This window comes from Barbus barbus (genome assembly GCF_936440315.1).
Source record: "Barbus barbus genome assembly, chromosome: 11".
NCBI lineage: Eukaryota > Metazoa > Chordata > Actinopteri > Cypriniformes > Cyprinidae > Barbus > Barbus barbus.
The window spans coordinates 21305085-21323811 of record NC_136739.1 but is presented as its reverse complement, the minus strand read 5'-3'; the positions used below and the strand labels follow the sequence as shown (position 1 = coordinate 21323811).

Genomic DNA, 18727 nt, shown 5'->3' with positions numbered 1-18727 from the left:
TTAACAGGAATAATAGAAAAATTATTTTAAATCACCATCTTGGCTGTGAGGTCCCATATAATGGTTGCAATGAATAAGCCTTGTAGTAAATAATGAAATTCAGAAAGGAACGTTAGATGGCTTTTAAAATTCTCAAATAAAAATATATCCTGCAGTATCTACAAGAGGGTCCCACCTATAAAAGAACTGGGTGCAAGTTGTCCTTCATTATAGAGGAATGCCTGAGTTTGCAGTTTGTCTACAAACCCCAAACCACATCATCCCAGATAGGGTAAACACTAGTTATGTCTTGAGTTATGTTATGAGAAAGATCACAGGTAACCAACTTTCAAAATGAAAATTATATGCTTTAAAATGTCTGAGAAATTAAAATGTCTCAGATAATTTTAAATAGACGATAATGACATTAAACGTTTTGATATTTGCGTTTGAGGTCTAGCTTGTTGTAACAGTAACAGTTTTGCCACAAGTCTCAGTATGTAGCTGCATATTTGAGATCCACATGCAACCTATAATAATGTGCTTACGGATCAGAAATAATTATTAATATGGAGCAGTATGTCTCTGTTGTTTGTGTAGTGCATGTCTTAAGGAAATGTACCTTTTTTCCCCCCATCTAAGAATAAATAAACATTTCACACAATAAAAGTGTGTTTGTGTGTAACAGTTTCTTGAATATGTGTGGGTGTTTGTGGGTGCTGTGCCCTATGGTTACAGTGTGTAACTGTGTATATTACAGTATAAAGTATCTGTATCTGAGCCTGTATGTGCAACAGGCAAAATGGCAAATGAGTGGCATTTTGCTTGTTGTTGCACACACAGCCACAGTTGTTTGCTTTGAGGGGATTTATGGAAGTAGCAAGTAAACTTTAGAGGGGCAATAAAAAATACCCCTCACAGGGGGAGATGAGTGTGTGTGTGTGTGAAAGAGAGAGAGGGGAGGGGAGGGGGGGCATGACAAATGTTAGCCATTACTGAGAATGTACATATAAGGAAAAGCTTGCTGAAGAATGTGCAACATTTTTACATTTAGAATATGGGAGAACTATAGGCTACAATAACTCAAAAGAACAGAAAACATCTGAATGCTTGAGCCCAGATTTAACTTAAATGGCTTGGCCTAAAAATGTCCATCATCACCCTCGTGTTTTTCAAAACCTTTTTTTTTTCTTTTCTGTTGAACATGAATGTTCAGGCTTTTCTTTTCCTTGCAAAGTATTTGTCAAAGTGATTGAGATTAAGTCTAAGTCTTAGATGCGTTCTAACTTTGTGCAATTCAAGAGACACACGACAACCATATTTGCACAGAGTAATTTCTGTAGAGAGAAATACAGAATGAATTGTGACTCAATTTTTTCTTACACGTCTGTGACTACATATAGTGTCTTACACCATACCTCTTCCCAAATACATGACAATGACTGAATAATATTTTGGGATGAACTATACCTACTATTAAGCTTGATTTCTGTGACTTTGTAATATATGTCTGTGCTCCGGTGTGTGTTCACGGTGTGTGTGTGTTCACTGCTGTGTGTGTGCACTTTGGATGGGATAAATGCAGAGCACGAATTCCGAGTATGGGTCACCATACTTGGCCGAATGTCACGTCACTTTCACTTTCATGATAGCTTAACAAATGCTGGAAATATTTTAATGCACAAATGGTAATTCCATAGAGAGTCAAGTAAACTCATATACAAACTAGCTCTTCTTTATGCGAGTACTAAATAAATGTGAGGGACAGAGGTGCTAAATGATCTGTTGCATGTAAAACAAAGGGATGCCAGGTTTGCTTCTTTCTCGTTCCCACACAAATTTGCACACAGACACAAAATCATATACAGTTTTAATTAGTGCATCTCAATAAATTTTAACATACAAAACAGTATAAACATTATAAATTACCTATGGCAAAATGTAAAATTCACATCACTGTCTCCCGTCGCACCTCTAAGGTTTTCAAGAACTTGCACTTAAATTTAGTCATTCTCTGATGAGCATGTATGGGAGGTCATCTTCCTCCCTAACTGCTTGTAGAACACTAACTTCTCATTTTCTTTTCCCCCCCCATCTCTTTCTGTAATTCAACTGGAACGAACCTTTAAAATATTAATATGCCTTGGTGATAGGTCAACTAGTTCACTGCTGACAATATGACAGAACGCGTCATTTAAAACTCTAGGTAAATAAGGAATAGCAATTATGGACACATCTATGTCCTGAAACAAATAGTATGTTAAATTTAGCACATCTTTAAAAGACATGAACATTGCTGATGTCTTCCACTAGTCATGAAAACATCTGGAATATAAAGCCACTAAGCGACAGTGGCGGTTTGAAAAAGCCCTTTTTATCCCAGTCCAAGTCCAAGTCTGGGTGCAAATCACAGAATGTGAGCAATGTACAGCAGGTCACCCAAAAAGACTGTTCTGAATGTAGATGTCCTCCAATTTCAACAGCATTCTTATTAGCTCTTATATTTCACCAACATAAAACAAAGGTGGCACTGCTGATCCACAAAGTGTATGAAGATGAAGGAATTAATAGCTTTTTTGTCTATGAAAAGTTGTGTCATTTATGTCGAGTTATGTGCACAAAAACCCCTGGGGTACGTATGTGTTGACTTTTGCAAATGCATAACACAAGCAGAGCAAATATCCATAAGAGTTCCTCATAATGTAAAAATATTTTTCTGTGATTGTATGACAGAGTATGAGAGAGTGCCAGCTGCTCTCCATTGTGACGGCATGAGGAGGGAAAAGCTCTGGAATGTACACAGCTTGAGCCTTTTGAACCTTGTTCCTCTAGGCTCCCTATGTCTTTCCTCTTCTTTTGTGCTTTCGGGTCAATGGGTTAAAGAGAGGTGGAGGTCAGTGTGTTATGACTCTCTCATCTGCCATATTCCTCTACTCTCAACACCTCCTACACACAGTGCAGTGATTACCCACACAACCCTCACCTCGTTGAACTCCTAAATGTCCAGGTTTGCCTACAAAAGACAAAGTTGTCATTAGAATTCCAGACATTCCAAGTTACAATCATAAAGACTGCAGCTTAAAAGCAGAATGTGGTTCACTTCCATCTGGGATATCTGACAACTGCCCGATAAGACACATTATGGACATTCAAATAAATAAACCTGTCTTTGATCAGTTAATAAACTTTACATTTTCAAGACAATCAACAAATTACAAGACAAATGTAATGTTTTATATGTTGAGAAACGTAATGCCTCACCTCAGAGAGGGGTTTCCCGCTTGTAAAGTGCTGCACTGGTTGGCCCTTCAAACTGCAACTTAATTGCCTGTTTGAGATTCAGCTGGGGGTCAGTAGTTGTCATGTTAAACACATCAGGTAAGGCACTATGTGGGGAAATTGCTGAGAGGTCAATGGTTGGAGACATGGATGTCTTTTGAATTCCCCCCCAATCTTCTTTTTGTGCATGTGATTGGAAGTGAAAATGTGGGTACCCCAAAGGGGGGCTTTCCCCAATTTTTGTTTGTCGAATTTGGCCCTCCTGGTTTGGCATCACCCCTAAGGAAGCCATAACAGAGTTCCACTTTAGATCTACCCCTCCAGCTTGTTTGAGGCTCTTCTCCATCACATCCTCTATGATGTAAGGAGTTTTAGGTTTTAAGAGGTAGTTGCCATCCCCCGAGTATCTAAGCCCTTTTAAGGGTTTGTCTGAGTCCAGGAGTTCAGTGAGTGTGCACTGTTCATTTGTGGGACTGCTCTTGGGAACAGCCTTTTGATTGTGCCTAGAAGCTCTGCCCTGAAGACTGGCTGGATTTGAACCAGGTAGAGGCAAGGTGGATGGCCGACTGCGGCAACGAGGAAGCGAATGTTGTTGAATCTGCTGGATGAAATTTAGGCTGTCAGCAGGCACGGTCTGTACTGTGGCCAGGGAGTGGCAGGTGGAGGAAGAGGTCTGTGAGGCAGGCATGGAGTGGAAACGCTCTGCAGTGGAAGCTGGGGAACAGGAGGCAGAAACTGAGGTCGAAGATGGAGAAGAAGTGGCCGGGGCTACAACACCCACTTCTCCTGAACTAATGGATGCTTGGGTCTTGATTATGGCTGAAAGATAAGAATTGTTGGGAGCACCACTAGGTGTAAATGGTATGAGACCTGAGAAGGCCTTTGCGCCATAGCTCTCCAGAAATCGCACAATTGTGAAATGACCTTGTTTTCCTGCTACCTTGACTGGGCTGCGACCATAACGGTCCACATGGTCTGGTTCTGCACCTTTCTCTAAAAGCATGGCCACAATTTCAGCATGCCCCTCCTGAGCAGCAATGCTAAGTGCTGTGGCACCCTGCTGTTTGCAAGCCATGTCTACGTTAAGGCCTTTAGCCCTAAGCAGCAGCCTGCCAGCAGCTGCATGGCCTCTCCAGGCCACAGAGTGCAAAGGAGGCCGACCATCAAGATCTCTAGCATTTGGGTCAGCTCCATATTTCAGCAACAGTTCAATACCTTCGAGGTCTCCTCGCCAAGCTGCTACATGGAGTGCAGTTCGCCCTTCTGCATCTTTTGACTCCAGAGGGACACCGCCTTTTTCAATGAGTAGGATGGCCATGTCTAAACGGCCTTCCAGGACCAGCAAATAAAGAAGAGGTCTTCCTTCAGCATCACGGACATCAGTGTCTGCCCCTCTACGCATCAACAACTCGACAATCTCCCGATGTCCCTGGAGAGTGGCCGCACTGAGTGCAGAGTGTCCATCATATGCACGATGATCAATGGGTGATTTTCGGTCTAGAAGTAGCCTGACTGTACTGCAGTGCCCTTCTTGTGCTGCTAGAATTAGAGGGCTCCGACCCTCTACATCAAGCTCACCTACACGCGCCATGCTACCTTGCTCTGTCAATATTGCACACACACTTTTGTGACCTTCACAAGCTGCAGCATGCAATGGAGTCCAGCCCAGGTCATCTTTGTGATTCTCATCCAAACCCCTGTCCAGCAGTGTTCTTACAACTTCAACACTACCCTTTGCTGCAGCCAAGCAGAGAGCAGTGCGGCCTTCTCCGTCGATGCCATCCACTGCTGCCCCCCAAAACAGCAAACGGTTGGCTGTGCCAGCATGCCCCAGAGCTGCAGCTGCAAGAAGAGGAGTGATAGCAGAGGGATGAGATCCAGAACTTTCATCTACATCAGCTCCAGCTTCCAGGAGGAGTTCAACCACTTCCTCGTGCCCTTCATAAGAGGCAAGTAGTAAAGGCGTCATTCCATCTCTATCCTTATGTTCTGGATCAGCACCTCGCTCCAACAGAAGGCTTACAACCTCTCCATGCCCTCGTCCTCCAGCTGCTGATGGCACACACAATGCAGCAACAGACAAAGCGGTACGTCCATCTCCATCCGCTAGATTCAAATCAGCCCCAGCATTCAAAAGGATCTCCACTGCCTCTTTGTGACCCATGTAGGCTGCAGCTATTAGTGGAGTACGTCCCTCACGATCTGAGCGGTCTACTTCAGCATCATGATCAAGGAGGGTCAACAGAATTTCCTCATGTCCACCCCATGCTGCTGCTCGCAAGGCTGTCCGGCCATCTGAATCACAGCCATCAATCTCTGCCCCTGCTTCCAGAAGTAGACGCACAGCTTCCTTGTGGCCACCCCATGCAGCGGAGCGAAGAGCAGTCCATCCCTCACTGTCCACATGCTCCAGCAGGGCTTGTGCTGCAGGACTCTTGCTCCCTTGCTTCAGCACCCACTCTAGCAACACCTGCAGCACACCAACATGGCCTTGTCTGGCAGCAAGCGTCAGTGCAGTCTGCCCCTGTTTGTCGTTCAGTAAAGGGTCTGCTCCACGGCATAACAGCAATGCTGCTACATCTACAAGTCCAGCATGTGCTGCAGCTGCTAGTAAAGTCCGTCCATCTGATGGGTCTGTACGGTTCACACTGATTCCACTGTCAAGAAGCTCTCTCACAGAGTCTTCCCTCTGTAATGCTCGCCGAACTATCCTGCGTCCTCCTCCAACACAGTGAACCCCGACACTGGAGCTATTGTCTGGTGAACAGCTTGCAGAGTAAATTCCACTTTTCATTAAGAGTTGTAGTACATCTTGCTGAACTAATACAGGTGTATGACTATAAGAACAGTCTTTTCTGGCACCATTAAGTGCTGGAACTCCAGTCCATAGCAACCACAGTGCCAGGAGGGCTGGTTCTCCTTCATGGACTCCACTGTTGAGGAGGTGGTGGGCCAGCTGGCAAGTCTCCTCTGTACCCAAACTACTGGCTTGAAGAGAGAGGGACATGGCCAAAGAAAGGTGACCATCCTTCACACAACACAGAAACTTCTGTGTGCAATATTTAACATCAGTTAACCATTCTGCAAAACTGCTATGAAAGAGGAGTTTACTGCCCTCAGGGCCATCTACAAACAGAGATGCCAGAGCCCCCATCTGCGCTTGGAAGTCTCCAATCCCAAGGTAGAAGTCACGGCTTTTGGCAATAGTGTAGATCTGCTCAGCTGTTAGTGGTTGTGGAGATGCCAAAAGGATATCCAGCAAAGGCCTAATATGGACAAACAGTCTTCGAGGAAAGAGGCGCTGACAAAGCCAAAGGTAGAGGCCATTCAGTGTGCCAGGAATGTCCCGAATTTCTCGAAGTCCTACTAGACCATGTGCAACACCATCTAGTACTCGCTCAAGAAACAAGAAACAGCCACCACTTTTTATGTGCAAAAGATTAAGCATTTCAGCTGTCTCTGGTGTAAGTTGTCTTCTCAAAGCCCCGTCCTGGTCAAGCCTCCGCAGGATATATTGCTGTACATCTCGTACAGTTGCAGGTTTTCTTAAGTCATCCAGACACAACCTCCTAAACCCTAAAGGATAGAGAGGCAGGAGATCAAATCAGAGCAGTGTACACAACAAAATGAGAGATAAAATACGACACAACAATTGTTAAATCATCACAATGAGTTTTTAAGGCTGCACAATTAACACTGAAATTTCCTTATGCAACAAAAAGCTGTGATTTAATTTGATATACAGTCAGCAGCATGTTCTGTCTGTACAGAACTGTGTGCGAATCTCATTATAGTGTCTCTGAGTGGTTCAAAATACATTGTGTGAGCTTCACACAACTGATCTGATTACTTTTAATGTGCATTATGAACGCAGTACTAGTACTTTAGTCCATTGAATTTTTTGACATGTGTAATTCCAAACATTTTTTTGCTACTTCAAGTTATTATACAAATTAACAACAAAACTATTTGTCAGAATAATTTCAGTATGTTTTTAGCAAACTGCAGTTATTTTTTTCCAGTCTTTTCATCCGGTGGGCTGAGGTAAAACATGATGGCCTTCGAGGCTTTCCAAGCCAAAGTTAAGGACCTTGCATTCAAATGTGTTTATAAAAGCAGAAATATACACACAACTAGTGCACAATAGATTGTAGTCTCTTAACGCTATACTTCAGATCTCATTCACAAGAGCTAATGAGTGCGTGGGACCCTCATCTCATAAAACCAGGTCATTTCATCTAGTAAAAAACAAAGTACTACAAAGCCATATTATATTGATATAAGAGCAAAAAGCTAAAAAAAAGGAGTCACAAGCTGTGTGTTAGGGAATACAGAATGTTTGTCAGAATACAAGTGTGAATACAAGTGTGGAGAACATTATTCATTTGAGACTAAATGGGTTTCTAAACACAGAACATAAAGTCCCTGTAGTCTTAACTAAGATGAACTTTGCTCTACACTTCAAGAAACCAGTAAAGCTAACCATCTCACATTTCGCTGTGCTTATGAAGTGATTTGTGCATCATCTGAGTGTACCTGAAAACATCTTGCAAATGGCTTTGTTCTGGCGGCGTGCAGAGCAGACTAGCAAGATCCAGGGGGGCAGGAGCTGTATGTATTTTAGCAGGAGCTCTGCAATAGTGGAACTGTAAGTGGCCGCAGATCCTGATATTGAACCTTCTCCAACTGCATTACCTCCACAATACCCCCAGTCCAGTGAATCAACCACAATAAACACACTGTGAGGGGGTGGTGTCAAGGACAAGAGGGGCTCTAATACTGCCCTAAAGAAAAATGAAAAGGAGAAAGAGTTTAAAATAATTAAACATACATAAATGGGGGTGGGGGGAGGGACATATTTCTCTCAACAACAGTGAGCAAATGAGGAATTCAATCATTTTAAGAATCGAGAATAGGAAAGACATGTCATCACATATGGATGAAAAGTCAATTCAGAACTAAAACAGATCTTATCTGAGAAGGAAACAAGTGAACAAGTGTGGCATTGTTTTGTACAGAATGCAATTATAAGAGGGATTTATCTAGAATTATATACAACATCCTTTAAAAACCATCCAACGAACTCCCAGCTTTTCAAAGCTGTCTTATTCTTCAGCATTTTTTCTTTTGGCCACTTCGTCTGACTTGAGGTGTGGTTGCAGAGGCATCATGACTCAGTCTTATGGAAGCTCAGTGATTTCCTGTTGCTTCCAGGGCATACCAGTAGACAGTGTGAAGGTGCTGCTTCCTTATCAAACTCACATTCACATATCTGTGTTGCTCTTATCACTGACCCACTTGACTATTGTATGATTGCCCTTTTAATCACACTTAAATGTGATATGATTTATGATACTATGCTTTCATCTATCCCAGCTTAATATGCAGGCAACTAAACAACTCATAGGTTGATTTCCCAAAACACTGAGGTGCTCTGTTAGTTTGAGCATCATGATACAGCCAAATAAATTAATCTATTTAAACTTCCAACACCTTTCATCTAAATATTTTCCAATAAATGTAATATATCTTAGTTTCATAGTCAATGAGTGGATGTCTTGTTTTAAATAACTAATTACACACATACATATACATACACACACACACAACCCGAATTCCGGAAATGTTGGGACGTTTTTTAAATTTTAATAAAATGAAAACTAAAAGATTTTCAAATCACATGAGCCAATATTTTATTCACAATAGAACATAGATAACATAAATGTTTAAACTGAGAAATTTGTAATTTTTATGCACAAAATGAGCTCATTTCAAATTTGATGCCTGCTACAGGTCTCAAAATATTTGGGACGGGGGCATGTTTACCATGGTCTAGCTAGCATCTCGTCTTCTTTTCAAAACAGTTAGAAGACGTCTGGGCATGGAGTTTATGAGTTTCTGGAGTTTTGCTGTTGGAATTTGGTCCCATTCTCTGATATAGGTTTTCAGCTGCTGAAGAGTTTGTGGTCGTCTTTGACATTTTTCGTTTAATGATGTGCCAAATGTTCTCTGTAGGTGAAAGATCTGGACTAGAGGCAGGCCAATTCAGCACACAGACTCTTCTACTACGAAGCCATGCTGTTGTAATAGCTGCAGTATGTGGTTTTGCATTGTCCTGCTGAAATACACAAGGCCTTTCGTGAAATAGACGTCGTCTGGAGGGGAGCATATGTTGCTCTAAAACCTTTATATACCTTTCAGCATTCATAGTGCCTTCCAAAACATGCAAGCTGCCCATACCGTATGCACTTATGCACCCCCATACCATCAGAGATGTTGGCTTTTGAACTGAACACTGATAGCATGCTGGAAGGTCTTCCTCCTCTTTAGCCCGGAGGACACAGCGTCCATGATTTCCAACAAGAATGTCAAATTTGGACTCGTCTGACCATATAACACTTTTCCACTTTGAAACAGTCCATTTTAAATGAGCCTTGGCCCACAGGACACGACGGCGCCTCTGGACCATGTTCACATATGGCTTCCTTTTTGCATGATAGAGCTTTAGTTGGCATCTGCAGATGGCACGGCGGATTGTGCTTCCGGTTTCTGGAAGCATTCCTGGGCCCATTTAGTAATGTCAATGATAGAATCATGCCGATGAGTGATGCAGTGTCGTCTGAGGGCCCGAAGACCACGGGTATCCAACAAAGGTCTTCGTCCTTGTCCCTTACACAGAGATTTTTCCAGTCTTTTGATAATGTTATGCACTGTAGATGATGAGATTTGCAAAGCGTTTGAAATTTGACATTGAGGAATGTTGTTTTTAAAGTATTCCACAATCTTTTTACACACTCTTTCACAGATTGGAGAGCCTCTGCCTATCTTTACTTCTGAGAGACTCTGCCTCTCTAAGACATACCTTTTATAGCTAATCATGTTACAGACCTGATGTCAATTAACTTAATTAGTTGCTAGATGTTCTCCCAGTAAATCTTGTAAATCTTTTCAAAATTTATTGCTTTTTCAGCCCTTTGTTTCCCCCGTGCCAACTTTTTTGAGACCTGTAGCAGGCATCAAATTTCAAATGAGCTCATTTAGTGGATAAAAGTGTAAAATTTCTCAGTTTAAACAAACATTTATGTTCTCTATGTTCTATTGTGAATAAAATATTGGCTCATGTGATTTGAAATTCTTTTAGTTTTCATTTTATTCAAATTTTTAAATATTTTCACATAAAAAGCAGATTTTCACATCTGCTTAATTTGGCCCATGGACTTTTTTTAACTCTTTAATTGGTTTTATTTAATCGCATAGAGAAAATGTATTGAAATAATACTTTGCCTAATGGAAATGCTGCATTCTGTTGAGTCAGCATAGCTCATAGTTCCGATAATAAGTAATATCAGCACCTGTTTTCTTTAATAGTATAGCATTTTAAACAGCACTCCTTATTTTGTCTGTTTTGGTTAAACAGTTCGGTATTGAACTTTCCGTCTCATACTCCCACCATAAAATACATAGTCATAAGCATGCCATGTTTATCGGTTCCTTATCTCCAACACATGGGCTCACATAATTTGTTGAGCTAATGCCTTTTTAACATGCTCACAGATCACAGCTTGAGCCGAACAACCTAATAAATGTTCTTCCTGACTTATTCTGTCTACAAAGACAAGCTATGGACTTATCTTGACCTCAGGAATGGTCATGCTAGTTAAAGAGAGAAGGGTTAAGAGATCAAACCTAAGAGAAGAGTTAAGTGAAACTTTTTATACTTTAGAAGTGGACAAATTGGGAGGTTTAAGGCTTTTGATCATGGCAAGGCAGCTAAAGGTTACACTCTAGGATTTACAACCAACCACTGCTTCAGCTGGAAACATTTGCAAGTCCTCACTGCCAAAATCAGATGAAGTCCAAACTTACACTGAGAATAGGTTAAAGTTGCTATAAGTACAATTCCATTGCACTTGGCAAAACATTTAGTGATTTAATCTACTTACAATACAATAATGCTAAAGGGATTTTCTGTTTACGGGAACTATATCTCTATCTATAGAGCTTCAAACTGATGAACAAGTCATAATTATTTCCAGATGACAGAAGTTCATGTCCTGATAAAATAAACGGTCCTCATCATTGGCTCCCTTTTAAATAAACAGTGTTAATGATAGCTTATGTACATCAGAAAGCATGCTGAATACAGCAGGGACTAACGCTCGCATTTCACCCCTAAACTAAACCTTCTTACATTCTCTCGCCAGGACCAGAGAAAAACATCACAACAGTTTGTCAGCATGTGTAAGGCAAATGTGAAATGTGGGCCTGTACGTCAGATCTGTGAGGTAAAACTGAAAGAACCAGTGTAAAAGCAAACACTGAAAGAAGATAAATAGAATAGAGAAAGTTGTCAGTGTGGCGCAGTGTTGGGGAAAGTTACTTTTAAAAGTAATGCATTACAATATTGCGTTACACCCTAAAAAAGTAACTAAATACGTTACTTAGCTACTTTTTATGGAAAGTAATGCGTTATGTTACTTTTGCGTTACTTTTTAAATATGAGTAACTCAGATATTTTCTTGTAAATTAAAAAGTAATGGGTTACTTTACTAGTTACTTGAAAAAAGTAATATTATTACGTAACTCGCGTTACTTGTAATGCGTTACCCCCAACACTGGTGTGGCGACCTCACCGAAGGACACAAACTCCACAAACTAGTGGCACGACTCTCTGTCTTTACCCCCTTTTGTCCCCCGAAGGTTGTAAATAGCGTCATCCATCTGCACTGAACGCTGGGCTATTGTGATAACTGTGAATAGCCGTCATTATTGCGACGAAAGGAATAAATAAATAATTATATGTGGCAGAAAAGCAGAACAATAGCCCCTTTTCCTGCTTTTGACAAAGTCTTTCTGAGGGGTATCAGACGAAAATACGATGGAGGAGGAGAATATAATCAGAGGGAGGGTTTAGTAGGAAACAATAAAAGAAACCTTGTTCAAGCAAGATGCCATTGAGTGCATTTACATTCACAACAAACACTAAAAACATCAGCTTACTATGAATAACAAGAAAATGTGTTTCATGATTTTAAAATGTTAAGTTTTTTGTCCTCTGGCTTTGACAACCAAATATCATAGACAAAAATGCACTCATTTTTTGTCTTTAAAAAAAAAAACTATGAGAAAGCTGTGTGGATAATATTCAAAACAAGCGTCTTCTGCAATGACGCTTTATTTGTTACACAAAACGTCACAAATTGAAGGTATAATTGATTATTTGATCTTAAAATTCCATGTTAAATGCTACAATGTTCTGGATCCTGACACTCTGTTTGACAAGAAACACAACAAAATGTCTAAGTCATTTAAAGGCCCCACTGAAGTGTCATTTTCCTTGCACAAACAATGTGAAATACAGAGGGAGAGTGTAAGGTACACCAAAGGCCTAGCTGTGAAACATCTGGGATTTCTCACAGAAGTAATGCTTGGAGAGCAAATATGAAATGCTTGGAGAACTAAAGGCTGACAGAAATTAGTTCAAAGGGATCTTAAACAGTGAGTGATTTGTTGCAGAGTAAAAGCAAGGCAAAAATGTGAGAAATTCAGAGAAAGGGAAAAGTGGTTTCTAGATGTACTGAAATAGTGAATTTTTAAGATTTGTAATCTAAAATGTTATAATTTGTACATTACACAAAACATGATTTTCAGGAAGAAACTGAGTAAGTACTTGAAAAATAAAAAGTAGTGTTATGGCAGAGTTACATATTTCATATATTAATTATATTATTTTTCCTCAGATTGCATCGATACATCAGGTTCTAATAACAATGTAATTGTATTTACTCATTATGTTTCAAAATAATTAACTGATGTGTTCATTCACATAATTTTCTACAGTTCAGAAGGAACATTGTCTAAAAAAAACGATGAATAAACAAACCTTTTAAAAGTGTCATCAGGTTCTCTTTGGCAGTGGAGGGGCTCAAGGACAGCAGCAATAGCAGCACTGCTTATCGCTTTCACATAGTTCGGCCCCAGAAGTGGACTTTCCTTCAGCTGTTCAACCAGCCCCAGGACAAATCTCCACACTTCAATACTGCACACATCTTCTCGCTGGCAATAGTGCCAGGCCAAACACCGTGATGCCAACCCTGCCGCCCTGCATGTTTCCGACTGGGGCCAAACCAGTTCTGTGAGTAGGGCTGTCTTACCCGTGCCTGGTCCCCCAGTCACTAGGACCCCTGGAGAGACACAGGCTGTTCCCTCCATGCTCTTGGTGGAGTCTCGCGCCTCTAGGCATTTTTGTAGCTTTTCGAGGGCCCATTCACGGCAGTAGAACCGCCGGCCCCGTAACAAGCTGGGTAACATGCTCCTCATCTGGCCCTCAGGAGATGAACAAGGATGGACCATGAGGATTTACCTTCTTCCATAGTCTCTAATAGAACAAGTGAAGCAGGTGGCTCTTAGAATCTCTTCAAACAGCTTGCACTGACGTTAACACAGAAAAAGCAGTGGGGTTCGGTTGGGCTGTATGCAAATGTTTGCTACCGAAAGGTTTACAGCATGGAGAATCAGAGAGAGTGTCCTTAGATGACTGTTGGCTGCAGGTGTGTTTGTATTTTGCAATCCCGTAGGTCCAAGTCAGGCTGCTAGTCAGAAGCCCTGTAAGATAAAACAAACATAAAGCTTGATGAGAATGGTGTAATTCGGTTGATGTTTAAATACTTTCTCCTAACCCAGTTTAATATGCAGATACAAGTCATAATAATAATAATTCCTTTCAAATATAAAATGCAACTCTAAGTGCTTCAGAGGTCAGCAAACAAACAAACAAAAAAAAACCCCAGAATAATTAAAATAAAATAGAAGTGAAACATTTACAACAGGAAATATAAAAGTATACAATTAAACAGATTGCGCCACCTTATTGGTTTCGCCAATGTTGCTGTGTCTGTCTGGTCAGGATGCTTTAAAAAAACTGAAAAAATGTTTTGTAGTACAAAAGTGTTACACCATTCACAGAGATTAATTTGTGAGTGGCTTACTTTATGAATGATATCTTGGCATATACTACTGTAATGTAAATCTCAAGCGATCTGGTGGTGCTGCGTTTAGCCATTATGCTCCAAAAACATGGAAACTTTTACCGACCGAAAACAGTCATTATTTTCTCAATTCCGTTTGGTGATGCTAGCGGCACAGAAATTACACACTTCACCTTTAAATGAAAGCTTGGCATTTAACTCAGCCATGACATGTGAGAGGGAACGGTTGAGAGGGAAACAGAAATAGAAAGAGGGGTAGAACGTATCTGTCAAACTCCCACGAAAGAGAGAGATCGGATATGCAAGTGAGTCCAGGTGCTGACCCAACCCTCAACTCAAACTGTCCTAAGCAATAAAGAAATAAACTTAAAGAGAGATCAAGAAAGACAGTGAGTGAAAGAGAAAGACAACACAAAATCTTACCTTTGAAATGTGCAGTTTCATGTTTTTCCTTTATGTTTTCTCCATGGCAGTGTTCAGTCTCACCTCAAATGAATTACTCTCTCTTCACGTCTTTCTGTTGCTCCTTTCTTCTTCCTCACAGGTCTTACGGTTTTGCTGGACAGACTGAAATCTACTCCTCCTTTCACATATTCTCCTCGGCTCCCAGCTGCTTACCGGTTTTTCTGGTCCTTTATCTCCTCCCCTCCTGCTCCTTAACATGTCAGTGCATGAAGTGAAATAGCTGACTTCAAGAAAGAGAGCAAGAGACAGCAAGAGAGGGAGAGAGAGAGAGAGAGAGAGAGCTTGAGTAAGGGAGGAGTTAGGGTTTGGGGTCAAAGTTTAAACACAGATGCATGATGTCATATAGCGTTTCTCTTTCTTGCTTGCTTTCTTTGTCCGTACACATTCTCTTAAGAGAGCGAGAAATCATGGACAGGATCCAGATTGTTGCTCTAAATATACCTCACATGTCTGCAATTTATTAGAAGCTATAAAACAAAACAGAAGTGCTTTCAGTTAACAGCAACCTCATTACAACAACTGCAGTGCTGACAGTGTATTTTTTTTTTACAAAATACCTAAATCAACAGCTAACTAATCAACAACATATGGTGGTGGGGGGGGTAGTGTAGCGGTTAAAGATACAGGCTGTCTGCCCAGAGGTCACAGGATCAAATTGTTACGGATCATCCATGAATCCTCCAACCATTGCGTCCTCGAGGGAAGTGCCCATCCCAAGATTGCTCCAGGAGGACTCTCCCTGTAATTACTGTACTGTGGGCTACTTTGGATAAATGAGTCAGATAAATAACAAGTAATATATGTCTGTTTTAACTATGTTAGCATGTGCGAGTGACACAGGGGTCAAAATACAAAAATAATAGGTCAAAACAATAAAATAATAAAACAATTTCCCTGAATATATTTGCTGGCTTTCTAGAAATGTTTACTTTCATTTTCAGTCATTTTATGTTTATTTTCATTTTCAGTCACAGACAATGACTGTGATTTTGCTGTTGATGACAGATTAACAATAGATATTTATTCATAGATCACATCACAAATTACTACCTTATACAAAGCATATAAAGATGCATTGCCAAGACAGCCAAACCGGATACTACTCATAAGGCTCATGATATATCTATATATGATATATATAGCTATTACTTATTATTCCTCACCTGTTTATAAATCCAATTGTGACAAGCAACAATTTTTCTCTGTGTTAGAATTGATGGATAGTTGACTGGAAAAGCCCAGGAGTGACAGCATTGTTTTATAGTGTGGCATATTACATGTATCAACAGAAATTTATAATTGTATACATACCATAATGTAGTTATTATAACCTTTAGAGACTACATGGAATATTTGCGCTTGGCAATTAAAAAAAACGTAGGGGATTTCAGAAACATAACAGAAATTATGGAAACAGGATATTTCGGAAATGTACTCAAAAAATCTTGCAGCTTTGCAACCCCACTTGAACTGTGCTCAGATAAGGGAATTCGAGGCAAGTTGTTGCATGTTTTAATGTTATTTCTGTATACACTTTAATATCCTTTTTACATTTTTGCTGTCTCAGGAATTGTTTTGTGTTTCATATATGTTTTGCTGTTTGAATTTTGCTGATAGAGGCTGTTTCAATGTGAAAGCGTTTCCCGTATAAAGTAGTGTGACATACAGTGTTAAGAGAACTGCATCATTTCCTGGGCAATAACAGCTGAAGTTCAGCTGCATGTTTTGTTAAATAAAAAAGTTAATGTACATGTTATTTCATGTCAAATGCAGGTTAAGTTACATTTGGCTTGGATTAAAAAGCAGACATTTTGGAAAAAGAACAAAAACTGATCAGAATAATCAAACTCTGCCCTTCTAATATGGAATAACATGCATTACACTTTATATGCTACACAGACTTATTAAGGCTTATTCATTTAGCTGAAGCTGTTATCAAAGTGACAGGTTCAGTCCCTCCTGGAGTAATCTGAGGTTACGCATCTTGAGCAAAAACACACCTAGTTGACCTCTACAGGTGAACCTCTCACCTTTCAATCACCAACCATTTTTATATCCATTAGGGTACACCAGTTCAACTAAGTTCTGTGAGATAAATGATCCAGGAAGCCAATATAAGAACACAGTTGATCGCAATAAAAGATTTAGAAACCTCACCTGTACACTCGTTTTCCAGCGTTCTGAATACCGTTTAATTCACCGGAACTGGAGACTAGTGCAGGTTACAGGCGCCGCATCTTCATCATTCTGACGCACCGCACTACACTTGGACAGCAAGAACCCTAAGCATTTGAATCCTTCACGACACAACGGTGCAATTTAAATAGCCTGTTCATTTCTCGTCCGCATGGCAACAGATCCACGCTTGTCCATAGTATCTGTGGTCGAATCCACGCACTCGGACGCGTTGGTTCTGTACAGTGTAAGGTGGATGCTTGGTTACATGAAGCGTGGTGTTATTCTGCGTCGTGTCCGTCCATAATTCCTGAAGGTTTGCACAAATGCAAATGACTTAATGTCCGCAAAAAAATAGAGCAGATCGTGCGCTGCTCCCACCATGGAAGTCTGTGGCAGCTCTAACTTTTCATGCATCTTGATTGGTTTATTCCGATCGTGATCGTAGTGGTCCACGAGGGGGCGCGTTTGTTAAGTAGTAGGAGATAGCTGGAATGTAGTTATAATTCAAAATGGTAAACCCATTGCTGATATTAAACATAAATAATAAGTATAAATAGACGGAAATATATTAATAAGTACTATTGGGGGTTAAAATAAGACCCAGATGTCTGTGTGAAATTCATTTTTATAGATGTTTCTCTTAGAGGCTTTGTTTACCAAAATGAGTTGCTGAAATATAAGGATATCATTTAATCCTGGCAGCTCTTAATTACACACATTGTGACAGTTTTGCGTTTCTGTTGCCTGCTGAGAATGTTTAAGAACTGGCTGATGTTTTGACCTTTCTGGCACAAGACTATTCTTGACAATAGGCTTTTTTCCTGTTTCCGGGATGCACTGGAAATCCTCTGTTGTGATTTTGAGTCAGGACCAGGAATTCAGAGAATAATGCTTGGAATAAATTCACAGCCAGCTTCCTGACTATAGTAACACACCTGCACCTAAAGTTTTCTTCCTCTTTCATTTCACACTTGGCAAACTGTAAAAAAATGTCTATACAGTTAGTTTTCAGTCACTTATAATAATCCTTCACTTTGATTATAATTATTATATTTTCTAGATAGGCTACAGCAGATCCCACTTTAATGTTGTAATTAACAGGAGGAAGGAAGCTATAAATAAGCACGCAGAGAAACATCGATTGAAAGATGTTAAAATGATTGCATCTGGGTCTGAGAAATGCATTCAGCTTTTTTCCCTCTCACATGAATCAATTTTCCCTCCCACACAAGCCTATAACTTTGCATTTGCATTTGTTGCCTGGAGCTCTGCTCAATATTACAACTAGAACAGATATATTTTCTTAAGAGAATGGAGCAGAGATGGTTCACCTCACAAAGGATCAAATCTGTGACCGTTCTGTGTAACACAAGGCTGTGTAAACATTGAGCAGACAAAGTCCAGACATGCCAGATATGAGATTGTGCATTAACAGTTTCTGGATGCTGTGATTGAACACTGAGGCGAGTACAAGGCTGCAGGGGATGATAATGTTACATAATTTAACCAACAGGGTTTTTATGCCCAGACACCACTGTAATACACTCTAGCCAGGAAAACACAGTTGTGTTACTATAGGCATCCTGTGATGGGCTTTAGTCTCTGTGCCCCAGGTGCTTTCAGTTTTCTGGAGTCAATAGGGCAGATGGCACAGTGATTCATCCATGTTTTTTAATTTTTTATTTTGCTAGATTATTACTTAGCTTCAATTTGTTCACATATACTGTAAGAGCTCTTATGATGCACTCTTGCATTTGCATATTCAAATCGTGAAACTGACTTTCTAGTTGTCATCTACATAGTATATAATATGTAGGTCAATGAAAGGATCTAATTTG

The 18727-nt window shown here is 40.3% G+C and overlaps 1 protein-coding gene across 2 annotated transcripts; it reads right to left on the bottom strand.

Moving 5' to 3' along the window:
- Positions 1–1832: 1832 nt before the first annotated feature.
- LOC306877366 (uncharacterized protein) lies at positions 1833–16996 on the bottom strand. 2 transcript variants are annotated; one of them, XM_079429094.1, is made up of 7 exons: positions 16869–16996; positions 14670–14935; positions 13750–13863; positions 13142–13636; positions 7795–8042; positions 3241–6834; positions 1833–2992 (listed from the first exon to the last, which is right to left on the bottom strand). In XM_079429094.1, exons 4-6 carry the CDS (start codon positions 13609–13611, stop codon positions 3242–3244), a joined length of 4311 nt encoding a protein of 1436 aa, XP_079285220.1. In that variant the 5' UTR covers positions 13612–13636; positions 13750–13863; positions 14670–14935; positions 16869–16996; the 3' UTR covers positions 1833–2992; position 3241. The 2 variants fall into 2 exon arrangements, with proteins under 2 accessions (XP_079285220.1, XP_079285219.1); XM_079429093.1 differs by having other exon boundaries at positions 13142–13863.
- Between the last annotated feature and the right edge of the window lie 1731 nt (positions 16997–18727).